Source organism: Trachemys scripta, chromosome 3 (assembly GCF_013100865.1).
Source record: "Trachemys scripta elegans isolate TJP31775 chromosome 3, CAS_Tse_1.0, whole genome shotgun sequence".
Classification (NCBI taxonomy): Eukaryota; Metazoa; Chordata; order Testudines; family Emydidae; genus Trachemys; species Trachemys scripta.
Genome location: NC_048300.1, coordinates 82,976,997 through 82,994,323, shown reverse-complemented (window position 1 = coordinate 82,994,323; position 17,327 = coordinate 82,976,997). Strand labels below are relative to the sequence as shown.

At 44.4% G+C, this 17,327-nt stretch overlaps 1 protein-coding gene across 2 annotated transcripts in view; it reads right to left on the bottom strand.

The window, feature by feature from the left end:
* The window catches only part of PDE10A (phosphodiesterase 10A), a 270,956-nt gene extending 253,943 nt beyond the window's left edge, over positions 1-17,013 (bottom strand). The window contains exon 1 of one of the 2 annotated variants that reach the window (XM_034765248.1): positions 16,188-17,013. In XM_034765248.1, the coding sequence (XP_034621139.1) occupies positions 16,188-16,992 (805 nt within the window). In that variant the 5' untranslated portion in view covers positions 16,993-17,013. The remainder of the gene's footprint in view (positions 1-16,187) is intronic. The other variant, XM_034765250.1, reaches the window with a different exon arrangement.
* Positions 17,014-17,327: the final 314 nt, after the last annotated feature.

Genomic DNA, 17,327 nt, shown 5'->3' with positions numbered 1-17,327 from the left:
ACAATCAAAAAAGAGGACACGGGGTGCCACCCTAGCCCCGCCCCAGCCCCGCCCCCTCCCACTTCCCGCCCCCTCATAATCCCCTTACCCCCTACCTGTCCCCTGACTGCCCTCTCCTGAGACCCCCACACACACACCCCAACTGCCCCCAGGACCCCACCCCCTATCTAAGTCTCCCTGCTCCCTGTCCCCTGACTGCCCCAACAGCTCTCTACACCCCCTTCTCCTGACTGCCCCCCCAGAACTCCCCGACCAATCTAACCCCCCGGTTCTCTGTCCCTTGCCTGCCCCCCGCCACACCAGGCCGAGGGAGAGCTGCGAGCTCCACATGCAGCCAAACACTGTGGCGCTGCTTGCGGGGAAGGAGGAAGAGGGGGAGGGACTCTGGCTGCTAGAGGCCCCAGTGGTTGCAAGCGGCTTTCAATCAGGCCCAGCCGTCCAATCAGCCACGCCGCACTCTGCATGAGGGGAAGGGGGAAATCCCAGACATTTCTACTTTATTAGAAATCCCCCCCCGGACGGCCATTTAAAGCTGAAAAAGCCGGACATGTCTGGGGAACCCCGAACGGATGGTAATCCTAAATTAAATTGATCTAATTACACCATTTCAGCACTCTTAAACCAGTTTAAATATGCCTGTATGAATCAGTGTTTCCCAAACAGTGAGTCTCGACCCACAAGTGAGTCATAGGAAGGGTCTAGCAAGGTTGCTTGTCATTGCCGTCCTCCCTCCATGTCATTCCCCACCCCGTGCATACCCCGGAAGCACTCCCCCAAGGCAAGGGTAAAAGGGGCAACTTACCTCAAAGCTCAATTTGACAGGGTTCCCAAATTGAGTGATGTTGCAATCTGGTGCACAGGGTCACAGTGCCACTCAGTTTTGGCTTGTCCACCCTTCAGTCATGATGGAGGAGGGACCATGCCAAACCTGAGTGGCTTTGAGACCCCATACAACAGGACGAAATGCCCGAAATGGGGAGCCAGGCCCAGCTGGGTTGGGGTGGGCTCACTCTTAAAACCACAACCAGGAATTCTCCAAACCGGCTGAGGAAGGTAGGACAGGAGGCTGGGAGGTGCTAGCCGTGTAGAAAGCACATAATATTGTGTTTTTCTTTCATGTTGGAATTTTAAAAAGTTAAAATATATTAAATAGTAGTTACTACACTTACATACGTACTCTCTCTCTCTCTGTATAATATATGCAATGGTCGGTCACCTTAATAAAAAATCTGGGAACCACTGGTTTAAATAGCTCTTGAGCCATTTTAGATTAAACGCATTAAATTGTGTTCCTCATTTTCTAGGTGCTCAACCTGAGACATCTGAAGCCTGATATGCAGAAGTTCTGAGCCCCCACAACTGCAACTGAAGTCACTGGAAGCTGTAGATACTCAACATTTATGCCAAGGCAAAGTGATTCAGAGAATTGAGCACAAGGTAGGGAGCAAGGAAGCCTGAGTTCTAATTCTGGCTTTCCATTGATTCATTGTGTAGCCTTAAGCAAGTCGCTCTGTCATTCTGTCTGCTTCCCGGTCTGTAAAATAGCGATGATGATGATGCCTACCAACTTACCGTCCAGCTGTGCGCTGATCAGCCAATGCCTGTACAGTGCCTTGCACGAATAAAATACTCAGAAAAATCAGTCCCTAAATATCTCAAAATGGGAAGCAATCACTGAGGTGCCCAAAGTTAATGAAGACTTTTGCATAGTGGCCTCAGTCTCCCTGTTTCGCAGCGCCTCTTCTGTACAATGGAAATTACATTACTGTCTCAAAAGGGAGTTGAGTAGATAAATTCATTAATGTTTGTGAACCTCAGATATTACAGGGCTTAGTACCATAGGAAAGCACATGGGAAACTAATCACTCCATGCAGGGTTTGGATGGTGTGCACTAAGACATTGCATAATGAGGAAAAAATAAATATTACATAGTAATAAATAATACCTATCTCTTATATAGCGCTTTTCATCAGTAGAGCTCAAAACGCTTCACAATCTGCTTTATTCCCAAAGCACTATCTACCCTGTGCACTGAATGAGGCAGAGGTCCTGTGGAAGGAACAGTATGTGATCATGTAATTAAAGACTGTTTCATAACACACATGCACAAGGTAGCAAAGGGTGTACAGGCATCCTCAAATCAGGCATTTCTTAACTTTCAAATGAGATAGATTTTGCAACCTCAATAACTTCTTTAATTAGGGGTTTTTACTTGGGAGAATAGGGGAAAGAGAGAAAGAATGATTGCAGGCAGAAAGAGCATGCTGGTGCAACACTTATAAAAACTTTTCTAAAGCTAATCAACATTAGGTAAAGGTGCACTGAAAAGAAGAATATATTTTCTTGTTAATTTAAAGTAAATACATACTATTATTTTGACTCTGTATGTATCAACAATAATCTACCCCCAGTCTGAACCTATCCTTTAAAGCAGGGGTAGGCAACCTATGGCACACATGCCAAAGGCAGCATGAGACCTTATTTTCAGTGGCACTCACACTGCCCGGGTCCTGGCCACCTGTCTGGGGGGCTCTGCATTTTAATTTTATTTTAAATGAAGCTTCTTAAACATTTTAAAAACCTTACTTACTTTACATACAACAATAGTTTAGTTATATATTATAGACTTATAGAAAGAGACCTTCTAAAAACGTTAAAAGGTATTACTGGCACACGAAACCTTAAATTAGAGGGATTAAATGAAGACTCGACACAGCACTTCTGAAAGGCTGCCGACCCCTGCTTTAAAGGCATCTATGATCAGCTTTTTTTCCCTCCCAGGGGTTCTCAGCACCTTGCAGGATTAGGCATTTAGCGTCCCTTCTGTTCCTATTGAAATCAATGGGGGGAAAGGTATAGCAGTCAATAAAGCTCTTTGGAATCCATCTGGATGAGACACTACAGAAATGCGAGATCCAACCTTGGCAATTTAAACAAATGCACACTGATTACAAGACACTTGAGCACACAATTTAATGTAAGAATGTAGAAAAGAATAGCTCCTGATAGTTGATACTTCTAGCTTCGAGCATAAAGGAGAAAATATAAGTCCCCAAGAGTAATTTTTTTTTAATAAATAGATGACAACAGATAAGCAAGACTCTAAAACCCTTGCCCAAATACAAACTTGCACTAGTTTCGTTAAAGTGATTCAAAGCCAATGCAAAATTCTATGTAAAGACTCATTTCAGTTTGAAAGTGGCTAATTTCAGTTTAGCTTAAATCTGTTTCTAATCAACATAAACTAACCGAAATAATCCTGGTTTAAACTAATATACGAGTCCCATCCACACAGACTTCTGAACCAGTTTAATAAAATCAGTTTAAAATTACACCTTAAGTTAAACTAGTATAACTCTGTATGTAAAGAAGCCCTACACCTCCCCATGACTTTATGTCTATGATCTTAACAACATGCGGATTTCTTCTCAGTACTGACCATTTTAGGTGGGTGGCCAGCTTTGTTATCATCTTTTTTCTTATGTATAATTTATGGAGAAGAATTCAGCTTCTCTAAAGCCCTTCTTTATACTACATAAGCATCAAACAGAGAAAATGTTTTCAAATAGAAAAAAACCCTCCTTTTGTAGGTGATTGGAAAAAATTGTTTCTTAACTCTCCAGAATGGCCAGTTGCTTTGATTCAGGCTCAGTCAGCCTCAAAGACATTAAAAAAAATATGTTGCAGAGTGCTAGCAAAGTGGTTCATCACATTAAGTTACACATAGCTGAATGCACCAAAACAAATAAAAGTCCAGTTCTTACAGCCATGTGTTGGCAGTGAATACAAATGCAACATCATATTTGTGACCTTGACAGCAAATATCGACACTTGTCTTGGGGCCAGAGTACTTTACATACTGCCCACACAATTGTCATCAATACTAGTCTCTATTTTGGAGGTCTGTGCTAGTATCACACCCACGCACAGGTCCTTTAGAGCAGTGGTTTTCAACGAGGGGTACACATACCCCCAGGGTATGCAGAGGTCTTCCAAGGGGTACATCAACTCACCTAGATATTTGCCTAGTTTTACAATGGGCTACATAAAAAGCACTTGCGAAGTCAGTACAAACTAAAATCTCATACAATGACTTGTTTATACTGCTCTATATACTACAACCTGAATTGCAAGTACAATATTTATATTCCAAAGAACTTATTTTATAATTATATGGTAAAAATGAGAAAGTCAGCAATTTTTCAGTAATAACATGAATGCTGTGACACTTTTGTATTTCTATGTCTGTTTTGTAAGTAAGTAGGTTTTAAGTGAGGTGTAACTTGGGGGTACGCAAGACAAATCAGACTCCTGAAAGGAGTACAGTTTTCTGGAAAGGTTGAGAGCCACAGCTTTAGAGACAAATCAGATTAACAAATCAAAGATGGGCAAGCAGTATGTATGTAACCATATTGTATTATTCATAGAGAAACTGTGCCGGGAGGAAGAGGAACAATATGCACTAATCATTGTGTTACAAATAAAGGATACAATGAAATGCACTGAAGAAAATACAGAAAAGTCCTAGAGTGACTTAGCAGAAAATGGTAAAAGACTGGGCCAGTTTACATATACAAAGGTTTGGTATAAAGAAATGTGTCAGATAAGAATAATAATGTTCAAACCCCTGTGAATCACAGACCGTTTCCTTCCCACACAGTCTATGCAGGTTTCTCTTACTACACCGAGTAGATACATGAGGAGAAAGAAAGGCTGGAGCAATGTCCCATTCCCCCTAGTTAATATCCTTGCCCGATGCAGAGTTTTCACTGATGAGAGTTTTGCAGGGATGGCTGTGGAAACACTAATCTCCTTTCCCTCCACAACCAGGACAGATGTTTCTGCAGGCCTGTACACATTCCCAGGCTACCTAGTTCTTCCCAGACTCTGCATTACATCTGGAATTTGGCCTTCAGTTCTCAGAAGAGGACATAATATTATTTAGTCATGACCCTGAGTCACCTAGAGTTTCTTGCCTCCTAGATGCCGTGGCTGGAAAGAAGCCAGTAGTCCTGAAAGCCATGCTGAAGCTGATTATACTCATAATCATAGACTGATGGATCTGAAAACTAAGTTCCGCAACTTAGGATCTATGCTAAAGATCAGCTTCTCAAGGGAAGCTGACTCAAAAACATTATTTGTGAAAACTAAAGACAACCTTCTTCCCCATAAAAGTAGTTTCCCAACAGGTTTGTAGTGAGGCACATCAGAAGGCTCATGTGAAGAAACTTGTGCATGCTGGCTGAGGCAGCACCAGTTATGAGAATAGATTACTTGAGTTTTCTGTTACATCAAACTGCACCTTTTATGAAAACTGTTTGCTTTAAGAAAAAAAATACTAGTGATATCACACTTAGGGCAAGGCAGACAGTGCCAGATTAGGAAATTCAGTGAATCACAGGTAACATGCAACTCACATAGGAAGGTTTTTGAGATTGCTGTGTGCGATTTGGAATTCTTGGGGAGGAAGGGTGAAGAACAGGACATATAGGTAAAATGAACATGAACTGAAGTAACACCAGTGCACTGGCTCAGAGGAAAACAGCTGCTGGGGTTTACAGGGGGGAATTAAAACCTGTAGATAAGGATAGGGTAAGGAGTCAGGCATATGGGGGGAGGGGAAGGAATCTCTACAGAATCCAGCAATCAGGAAGGAAACAGCAGCTAAAAGAAGCTGATGGGTGGATGAGGAGGAAATAATATTAAGCAGAGAAACAGATAAGGCCTAAAAGGGGCGGGCGGGGGATGATCATGAAGACAAAACACAGGAAAGAGGGCAAAACTCCAAGAAAGCAATAAGGAGTTCAGTTAGAAGACGTTTCCAAGATATCTGTATATAAGTGAAAGAAGCATATCAAAAATAAATAAAATAGACAGTACAGGCAAACAGGTAATATATCACAAGTTTGACATGAGAAAAGTCAGTGAGGGATAAATATTAAGGGGTATAACTTTGCTTTTAGGAAATCTCAGAGTAGAAGAGAGACTAGTAGCTTTAGACATACAGGAAAGTTTGGAAGTAAATGCAATGAGACATCATGGAAGGAACTATTGTTGAGGTACAAAGATTAGATAGTGAAGGGAACTATAGAGAAATTAGGAGGACAGATATCTAGTTATCTAAAGAGTCCAAGTTTAGCCTCTTGGTCTCTGAATCAACAGAATTTCTGAGAGTTGTAGAAATGTTGCTGAAATACCCAGGGCAAGGAAAAGGTTGTATTTTCTGCTAATATGATGTTACGCTACAGGCTGAAGCAAATTAAAACTGCACTCCTAAGGGGTACATATACTAGTTTATGTCTTTAGCTGCGAAGCATTAATTCCTAAAAGATCAGGTGGTCCCAAGCAGGAAGAGGGATTAGATTATCTAGATTCTGACCATCTACAACTTCTGAAGTTCCCTCCACCATGCAAGATCAGGATTATTATTCTTGTTATTATAGGATTTTTTTAAAAGATATTTTATTTTTGAAAAGCCACTTTAAAACAAAACAAACCACTAAAATAGTTTGGGTTGCTCCCAAACTGGGCTGTGATTAACATCCTGAAGTCATGTATTTTGTGACTTTTTAGGGCTAGGTTAGCATGCTAAACCCCACCAGTAATCAGGGATTCTCCCTCCCAGTGGTATAGAGCTCCCATTTCTAGCCCTTTGGGGCTGTGAGATATCACTTTTTGCAGATGTGACCATTTAATGTACTGAAAAGCTGTTACTTGCCCAGGATTAAATCTTGCCTATCCTGGGATACAGACAGGTTTATTGCGGGGAAGGTCAATATTTTAGAGAAGAAAACATTGTTCTGTCAGCTTTTTTATTTAAATTGTACCTGTTTGAAGCTGTTAAATTTTAGCATGAGTTCTGGGCGCTGGGGTTGAAGAGTGTATAAATGAATTCATCCTCCATTTACGAAGTACATAGATTTACAATGATCCAAGCTTTTCACAATAAATCAATTAGCAAAATCCATCTCTAATTAACAATTACCCTAAAGTGAATGATATTGCTTGTGAGCATTAAAAGAATGATTCATTCTTTTTCTTCAGGATAAAATAAAGCATGTTGATCTCTAATTTAAATTGGGGTGTTTTTTTTAAATAGTGGATTTGATATGCATAAGGTAGGACAGAAGACAATGAGGCTTACTTGCAGCCTTTGTTAATTCTTGGCAAGAATATACTGTAATACGTACACAAATGAATCTTAGGAAATAGCCGTCATCTAAGTACATACATATACACAATACTGTTTTCCTCCACACCATTCCCACAACAGGAGATGCCATGTTTCATTGATGTTCTTCAGTACTGCCAATGCCAAAAATTCAAAAAATCATGAGTCAGACCCTTAAAAAAAAACCATGAGATTTGAAAAGATTAAATCATGGGATTTGGTCTGTCTGTGTTTTGAACTCCCTGACTATTCCCAATGTGTATGCGATAATGAATAGTTGGAACTAATTCTGTCGTGCACATTGATTCCAGCTCACTCTGCTTCTCCAAAATCCATACCTGACAACATCTTTTGTCAAAATAAGCAGCAGATCTTTAATTTGCATAAAATTAGAGAAAAGTGTATAAAGTGCTTCTGCTGCTGTGGAAGGTTTCCAACTTCTCCCAAAACTCAAAAACGTCATCTAAATAATTCTGTTACCTCTCCCACCCCCTCCCCACTACTCGGCAGGCCTTTTGTCTGTTTTAAGCTTGACAGTCCTGTTTTATCAAGGTTTGTCTGCTGTCTGGTACTGGTATAAAACCGAACATGGTTTTACCCAGCATCGGGAATGGAGGATGCTATTTTGAAGCGCAAGACATGCTGCTTCCGCTGGCATCCTCCAGGGGCAGAGTAACGTAGGCAGCGTGGGCTCATGACATTCCTGGATGTAACAGAATGTCCAGTATTGGTATTCTGGGGATGCATGAGTGGCCACCTTACTACCCATTCATTATCCATTCCTACATCAATCGATTCTGCACCTCCAGCCCTGTAACGCGTGTCTGCCCTCAGCTCCAAATCAATCGTTTTTTTGCCCCCCAAGCCCACATCAATTCTGCCCACCCAGTCACACAACTGTCCCTGGCCTCCTGCTGCTGCAGATATTGTATACCAGTGGTTCTCAACCTGTGGTCCATGAACCCCTGGGGGTCCACAGACTAAGATTTCCAAAGGGGTTGGCGCCTCTATTTGAAGTTTTGTTTAGGGGTCCTGTCATAACTATAAAGGGAAGGGTAATAGCTGTCCTGTGTACAGTACTATAAAGCCCCTCCTGGCCAGAGACTCCAAAATCCTTTTCCCTGTAAAGGGTTAAGAAGCTCAGGTAACCTGGCTGGCATCTGACCTAAAGGACCAATAAGGGGACAAGATACTTTCAAATCTTGGGGGGGGAAGGCTGTTGTTTGTGTTCTTTGTTTGAGAGGTGTTCGTTCTCGGGACTGAGAGGGACCAGACATCAATACAGGTTCTCCACATCTTTCTAAACAAGTCTCTCCTATTTCAAACTTGTAAGTAAATAGCCAGGCAAGGCGTGTTAGTTTTCCTTTGTTTTTCTCAACTTGTAAATGTACCTTTTACTAGAGTGTTTATCTTTGTTTGCTGTACTTTGAACCTGAGACTAGAGGGGAGTCCTCTGAGCTCTTTAAGTTTGATTACCCTGTAAGGTTAATTTCCATACTGATTTTACAGAGATGATTTTTACCTTTTTCTTTAATTAAAAGCCTTCTTTTTAAGAACCTGATTGATTCTTCCTTGTTTTAAGATCCAAGGGTTTTGGATCTTGATTTACCAGGAGTTGGTGGGAGGAAGGAGGGGGGATGGTTAATTTCTCCCTGTTGTAGATCCCAGGGGGGTTGGAACTGATTCACCAGGAGTTGGTGGGAGGAAGGAGGGGAATGGTTAATTTCTCCTTGTTTTAAGATCCAAGGGGTTTTGGATTTGTTTTCACCAGGGATTTGGTGAAGGTTTTTCAAGGCTTCCCAGGAAGGGAATCCATTGAAATGGTGGCAGCCGAACCAGAGCTAAGCTGGTAGTTAAGCTTAGAAGTTTTCATGCAGGCCCCTACATTTGTACCCTAAAGTTCAAAGTGGGGATCCAGCCTTGACAGGTCCGCAAATTAAAAAAAGTTTGAGAACCACTGTTCTCCGACCCCTACCAGGATGGAGAGAGAAGGGGAGTGAAAGAAGGAGAGGGTCCTCTTCTGCCCCTTTCCGGCATGAGGCTGATGGAGAAAGAGGAGGAAAGGAGCATAGATGAGCTGACAAACTTTTTACAAGGGAAGAGGGAGGAGGCAGCAGAGCCATCCTGAGCTGCTAGGCTCTGATTCCTCCTTATGAAAGTGATATCAGCTGCTCTTTGCCCCCAGAACAATTCTGCCAGCCCTTAAGGGGACAGAGAGAGCACTGCCTGCAGCAGTTGTGTTTGCTTGCCCATCCCCAGGAGGCAGGGAGTGGGGAAGGCAGACAATCAGAGGGAGTTTTCTATGGGCAGGCCTGAAAATCACATGAAGACTAGAGTTTTTCACATCATGGTGTGACTGCTCGCAGAATGTGCCAAAATCACCTGTGAGAGTAAGCAATACTAATTCATTCTGAATGTTATTCTTTGAGTAACAGATCACTACAGAACAAGGGACCACCCTAAATAACTCCTACACCTTAGGACAAAAAAGTAATGAAGAAACAAACAAAATAAACCACGGAATTATGCAATTTTGTTATATTTAAATGACTACTGTGACAATGAATAGCTACATTAAAAAGAAATCTTCCAGAATCAAAACTTTGTTTCCTCGCTTTGTCTGAATTAGATAGTAAAAACCTGGCATTGGATGGAATACGTCAGCAGAGCTGAGGCTTGATTCTGCTTAAATGCCACATGCAACCACACAAATCTGTGCGGCGTGCCAGTCAGATCTCACAAGTTAAGCAAAGTCAGGCTGTGTAAGCATCTGAACGGAAGAGGAAACATCCAGGTGCTGCAGGAAGGGATGTTTGTGATTCAGTCTGTGTCAGAATTAAACCACAACACCAGCACAGATGAGGTATAAACAGTGGCCTTAACCATTGGTGGTCACTAAAGATCCTGGAGGCATGGTCCAAAAATTCCCCTTGCAGTTTCAACTAAATACAGTGGCCTTTACTTCCCACTCTGAAATGTTGCTATACACTCTTAAAATTGCCTTATTCCCCTCAAGAAGTTGCTGCATTTCAGTGGTACATGAAGCAATCCCTGGCTTAGTTTGTAAAATGCTCAAGGATGGAAGGTGCTATATAAGTATAAGATAATTATTGTACACTGGTGCACAAATCAAGTTTCCTGTACAACTAGCTATTGCATTTGTACAAGATACACTTGAACATGTGCCTACACAACTAAATTTAAGACTGAGCACTGATTGTGATGACCTTACAAAACAAAAAAGAGTTCATGGCCCTTTCTGCAGTTTTTAAATGCCCTAATATGACAGAAAATTGTTTGGTGTATAATGCATCCATCTGAGACTTTCCTGTGTAGTGTGATATTTATTTACTGATAAGGAGATGCTCTCTGCAGTTAAAGGACATCAACTTTTCTAAAGTTAAAATCAATGCAAAGTAAAACAAAACTGAGAAGACCCTTCTTAGAAATCTGAACATATTTTCCTTTTCCACCATTTTCTTTTATTTACTAACTGTAAGTTTTTCTGAATTTCTAATGAAGATTGAAATGAACATGGATTTCTGAAATTCTGAATACCAATGTTTCTGAAAGCATTGGTAATAGCAGCACAGATTTAATCCCGGAGTTTGATATAGTTATTTACAATTCAATCAGCCAGCAGAGGGAGTAGAAAAGCCCAAAATATATTGAGTCAAAGTAAATAAAGGCAGTTAAGTTTAAACAACAATAAAAAAAAAAAAAACATTGTATGCAGTGTTGTAGCAGCGTTGGTCCCAGGATATCAGAGAGACAAGGCGGGTGAGGTAATATCTTTTACTGGACCAACTTCTGTTGGTGAGAGAGACAAGTTTTTGAGCTTACACAGAGCTCTTCTTCAGCTCTGGGAAAGGTACTCAGAGTATCACAGCTAAATACAAGGTGGAACAGATTGTTTAGCATAAGTAGCTAACACATATTTCAGGGACCGTTTGAGGTAAAGTGCCAACACCTCTCCAGTCATATTGGGGAAAGAGGTGGGGGAAATGCTGATGGTGTGGTAAGTGGGTTATAAATTGTTGTAAAAAGCCATAAAGCCAGTATCTGTATTCAATCCATGAGTTTTAGTATCAAAGTTATGAATTTAAGCTCCCAGGTTTGTCATTTGAAGGTGTTGTGCAGCTCTCCTTTGAGGATAAGGACTGAGAGGTCAAATATAGAGGGATAGTTTTATGGAAAGCATGCACCTACAGGTGATAATGGGTTGTTTTTCGGTTTTGTTTTATTGTCATTTAACATTTCCTGTGAGCTGAAGAATGTTGTGATAAAAAACATTAAGATCTTAAAAGTACAAAAGGTGTAAATTCTGTGCTAAGGAAAACATGCCATTTTGTATTTTTTTAAATAATAAATAGAAAAGGAACAGAGACTATTCTTTAAACAGTATTATTCATTTAAATCTCATTGACCAAACTACTATTAAACTGAAACCCTGTATAATTTTGGATATATTCAAGCCTGACACTAAGTTGTGCTCTGTTTTTAAATTATGAACATACATTCAGAGAATGTCTGATGGGTGTGTTTTATAAAGCTAAAAGTAAATTAAAACAATTTCAAAAATTTTCTAGAAGCTGCTATGTACACGCTATGGTATTAGAATAATGAATGAGAACAATTTTAAAGCTGAATCAGGGGAAGTTTTGGTCTGTACAACAGATTAAAAAGTTGGTAAAAACAAATATTTACTGAGTTTTATCAGAGATAAGTGACTCAGTGGCTTGGGTGTGAAAGTTATATAAACACATACATATATACCCATCTTAACACACTAATTTCCACCAGACCAGATTAAATGACAGTGGCTCAAATACCTGATACCACTAAAAAGGCAGGAAGGAGGTCAGTGTGCGTGTCGGGACACTTCATTACAGTCATAAAGCTTTAATCCAACAAAACACACAGAAAGACTGTCCTACTCTGAAAAGTGGCCAGGTAAAAATGGCATCTCACTCAAATGGTGTGATCCCAGTGTCCGTTTCTTTGTTTCTCCCACAAAGATTCTTGTGCTTTCTTTCACACTGCCCCTCCCACAAGGAATGTGCTCCCTAACTGATCTGTGAGATCACTACCTTCCCAATTTAAGACCTAATTCTGCCGCGATGCCTACAAGAAATAAGTCAACCAATGATGCTGAGGAACAGCAGACTTATTTATAAAATAAATCACAAGACTTAGAGCCATGAAGTTGTTCAATAGCTAACCTATGTAACTTCATGAGCTTTTTATCATTACCCTGCTCTTCACTGCTCCCATTCCCTCCTACTCCCTGATATATACAATCTTTTTCAAAAGAAACAAGTGAAAGCTCTTCACAGCAAGGCCGCTGGTGTTCCTACATGTTTGCACAATGCCTAGAACAACAGAACAATCCTGATACCCCAAATCACATAAATAATTGTTTATATTACTTCAGTGAAATTTCTACTCCTTAAACAATGCAGAACCAGCACATTTATGAGAGTGAGGGCCAAAGCTTATGCTGGTTACTGCATCATCAACTAAGTTTTAAAGGAAGATCCAATTGCAAAACCTACTTCTGCTCATAGTTACACATCTGAATCACTGCTGAAGACAAACATTTGTCCTACAGAATCTTGATGACAAGTGATGATACATAAGCCAGAGATAAAACAGCTTGATCCCAGGTTGAGTTTCCCATTAGCCAGGCTATCAAAGGCATTCAAGATACTATTTTAGCTAAAATCTCATCTTTCCTACCCTTCCACATCCCACTACATCCACCCTTTTTGGATGATTACTTCATAGTGATGCTTTAAGTTTGCCACATTTAAATGCACAACAAACTTGTGGCATCACAACAAAGCATTATTGAGACATGAGGTTGCAAACATGAGGCCCAAAATATCAGTGTCACAATAGTGTTTCTACCAGAACAGGTCTCCAGTCTGCAAACACACACGTAACTTTCCATGTGTGTGTCCCACGGGACTACTCGCATGCAGAAAATTACTTGTATGCATATGTATTTGCAGACTGGAGACCTGTTCTGGTAGAAACACTATTGTGACACTGATATTTTGGGCCTCATGTTTGCAACCTCATGTCTCAATAATGCTTTGTTGTGATGCCACAAGTTTGTTGTGCATTTAAATGTGGCAAACTTAAAGCATCACTATGAAGTAATCATCCAAAAAGGGTGGATGTAGTGGGATGTGGAAGGGTAGGAAAGATGAGATTTTAGCTAAAATAGTATCTTGAATGCCTTTGATAGCCTGGCTAATGGGAAACTCAACCTNCGCGACGAGTGGGGGCCGCGATCAGCCGAACCTGCCGCGTCAGCAGGTAAATAAACTGGCCCGGCCCGCTAGGGTGCTTACCCTGGCGAGTCGCGTGCCAAACGTTGCCGACCCCTGTTCTACCTTTTGCAATAGCCCCGCTAAAGCTGTCTAGACTCTAGTATTTTGTTTGACTTTCTTCCTTTATTATTTATTTAAGAGCTTCTCTGTGAACTGGACTAATGTTTTCAAAATATTTTACATAATAATCCTGCAAATCCTCTTCCTGATGATGTGTGCCAGAGAACTGCCCGACTGGCAGAAATTCTCTGGTTTAGTCTCTTATTCTCAGACTATTTATTTTAAAATATCTGACTTGTACTGTAAGTATGAGTAGCCTTCTACCATCTCTCTCAAAGTGGGAACAGGAATAAAGACAGCAAGAAATCCCATGGATTTGGCTTTTCTTTTCTTTTTTAATTTCTACTTCTACAAGCACTTCTAGAATTAACTATACATCTTTGTAGTGTGATAACATTGTGCATGTGAACATGCATAAACAGCTATATATAAATTTGATTGTATGGCAGGGTGACATATTGATCAACATGGAAAGAAGTGCCGAACCAAGTGTAAGGGAGTCCTTTCCCACCCGGATCAGATCACAAAGCAACAAATATTCACTATGCTAATCACACTAAAATCAGTGATGAGTTATCAAGCAACGTGGTGTGATTTCAGCTGGCATCCCTGAAATTTTTACTTTGACATACATAAATATAGACATTTTGGAAGCAAATAGCTTTTACATGCACCAAAAAGTCACCTAATCAAACTGAACCTGTGACATTAAAAATAACTATGATTCAACATCCTTCTAGTTAACAGATCCCTATGGCAATAACCAACTCCAAAAACTACCTGTGATTTTTTTTTTTAAATGCAGTAACTGGATGTCAAAATCGGCCCCAAAGCGTTTTCACACTAGTACAGTTACAATGGGGAGGGGGGGAGAGGAGAGAATGCAACTCAAGTTCAGTGGAGAAAGTTCAATACAGTTTCACAAATATCTGCACTTGGGTGAAATTAATTTCTCCTAAGACAGAACCAGGGGCGCTAGAACAATTTGTATAGTGGGGTGCTGAGAGCGATTGAACCAAACTGTAAACCCTGTATATGATGGAAACCACTTCAAGTCAGGGGGTGCTGCAGCAGCCCCAGGTCCAGGCCTAGGCACAGAAAGGCCCGATCCAGGCGCGTGGTCAGTGATTGGCTAGTTCATGCGGCCCATTGAATAGAACAGCGAGAGGTCCCAGAAAACAGCCCGTTTGTCCTTCCTTCCTTCTCTGTGTGCAAACCTCTCCCCCAGCCTCCTTTCACAGCCAGAGCCTGGCAACTGCCCCGTGTCCGGAGCTTCCAGGGCGTGACTCCCACCGCCAATCCCATCCGTGAAGGGTGGCAGGGAGACGCAAATGCGCAGCGCAGCACTGCCCCGGGGTCGCTTGCGGGGAAGTTGGCACACGGGCGCGGAGGGAGAGCCCGGCGCTGGGTTATGAATGGAGCGGTCCTGCGATGCGAAGCCTCGCTCCCTTTTCACCACCTCGCGGATTTGGCAGCTCGTCGCTGGCTGCGAGCGGCTCCCCCCCCCCCTGTGCCCCCCCCCCCCGCCCCCCCCCCCCCCCCCAAACCTGCCCCCCGCCCCCCCCCCCCCCTAATCCTCCGCCCCCCCATAACCTGCCCCACCCCGGCCGCCTGCCCTCCAACCACCCCGCCACCTCGTCCCTCCCATGGAGCACCGAGGAAACCCCCCTCGCCCGCCGCGATCGGACAACGGGCGAGCCCGCCCCGACTGAGCAGTGCAAGGAGGAGGACGTTGGATGTATTGGTCTCACTGCCACCTCTTGGCACTTTTGTAACTTGACCCACCGACACCTGCTTGTGGGGCGGAAGGGGGGGCTGATCGCTCTTTTGGGGGTGGAAGCTATTAGATGTAAGAAACTCTCTTGTGACTGTCCAGACCCATTGATTGCAGCCCCCTGCCACTCGAGCACCTCCTCACCCCAGCGGTATCCCGCAGCTGCACAGAGCACGTGTTTCTGCCGTGGCTGTTGTTATCCCGGCGGCACTGAAAGCTACAGCCAGGAGGAGAGGGCATTGGATGCTGAAGAGCGACCAAACACACACCCATCTCCTTGTGTCAGATCTGACCGGCGCGTAGGGGTTTTGTTCGTCTTCTTCAAAACATCCCACCCTGCCTCGTCCCGGTTCCATAGTCTCTGCTGCTGCTTTCCCGCCCCACACCTGGAGAGAGCAGGGGCTTGCTGATTTTACGATTTTAGGCAAGTCCTGAGCCCGGAAAAGGTGAAAGTCTCCGATCCTCCCCCATGGTACCCATAGCATGAATGGCCAAACAAGCATGTACCAAGTCAAACACGGATTCCTCCCTCCCCACCACCCCCCGCGCACCACAACTGATTCTAAAATAACGATCGAGAGAGAAATTCCGAACACATCATAGCCTCCCCCAAAATAAAACTCAATCCACCCCCTTCCGCCATGCACCCCCTCCTCCATGCATCTTTGCGCACCCCGCTCTGTGCATCCACAGCCACCCTCTCCTCCCCACGCGGAGAATAAAAGGCCTCCCCCTTTGTGTAGCTCGCCCCAAACCGCCCCCCCGTCCGTGCACCCAGCCCTCCCTCCATCCTCCCCCCGCAGGCAAGCAGCCAGCCCCTGCCCTAAGTGCTCGGCCACCTACTTGTGCCCAGGAAACAGTCTGTAAACCTCCTAAAGCAGCTTGTAGAAGAGGATCCATCTTCCATGTCTGGCCTTAGCAGCAGGGGAGACGAGAAGGAGAGGAAGGAGCCTCTATGCCGCTGCCTAGGGGTCCTGCTCCTGCCGGGGCCGTCTCCTCGGATCCCGTCGCCGCGGGCGGCTGCTGCTGCAGCACCCAGGAAATTGTAGGACCACAGGCGAGAGGCAGCTGGGGCCAGGAGGAGCCGCGGCTGGTGCTGCCGGGGTCCGGCGGCTGGAGAGGGGAGCAGCAAGCCCTGGATGGAGGAAGAGAAGAACAGCCTGCTCCTGCTGCTGCTCCTGCCGCTGGGATGGACGATCAAGGGAGCTGCTGCTGCTGCTTCTCCTCCTCCAACATCTCCTCCTCCTGCCGCCTCTCCTCCTCCCCTCCTTCCTTGGAGACTTGCGAGCGCAGAGGCAGCTGAGGGGGGGAGGAGAGGAGGAGGCGGCGGCAAGGAGCGAAGGGAAGAGGGAGCAGGGGCGGGGAAGGAGGGGGCTGGAGGAACCCAGAGAGGAGCGGCGGCTCTGGGGACGATGCTGGAGGAGGAGGAGGCTGTGGCGGCGGTCCCCGCGGCGCGGCGGCGGCAGCTGCTTGGGAGCAGGGCAGAGGGGGAGCTGCAGGCAGCCGAGCCGCTTCCCGGAGGAGGAGCCCCGGCGCTGCCTCCGCTGCTCTGGCCATAGGAGTGGACCGTGCCGGAGCCGGGCTTTCCCCCGGCTGCAGCCAGGGGGGTCTGGGGGCGGGCTGAGAGCAGCCTCTCGGGGTTGGACATCTCCCCGCCCGCCCCTCGGCGGCGCTGGGAGGCAGGACGTTTGCCGGAGACACGCGAGCGGAGGGGAGAGGCGCAGCGGGCGAGGCGCTCTCCCTGCCCCAGCAGATCCCCCGGGAAACAGCTTCGCCCCCTGCCACTAGCGTCACATTGGCGCCCGCCCCTTTAGGTCGGAGGGGCCACGGCGCTGCTGCTGCTGGTCGCGAAGTGGCTCCGCTCCGGGTCCCCCCTTAGTGTCTCCTCGCCGGCACGCGCTCGCCTCGCGATTCAAAACAGCTGGAGCGACTTCCCCGCCATACAAATATTTCCGTGTGTGTGTCTGCAAGAGAGGCGGAGAA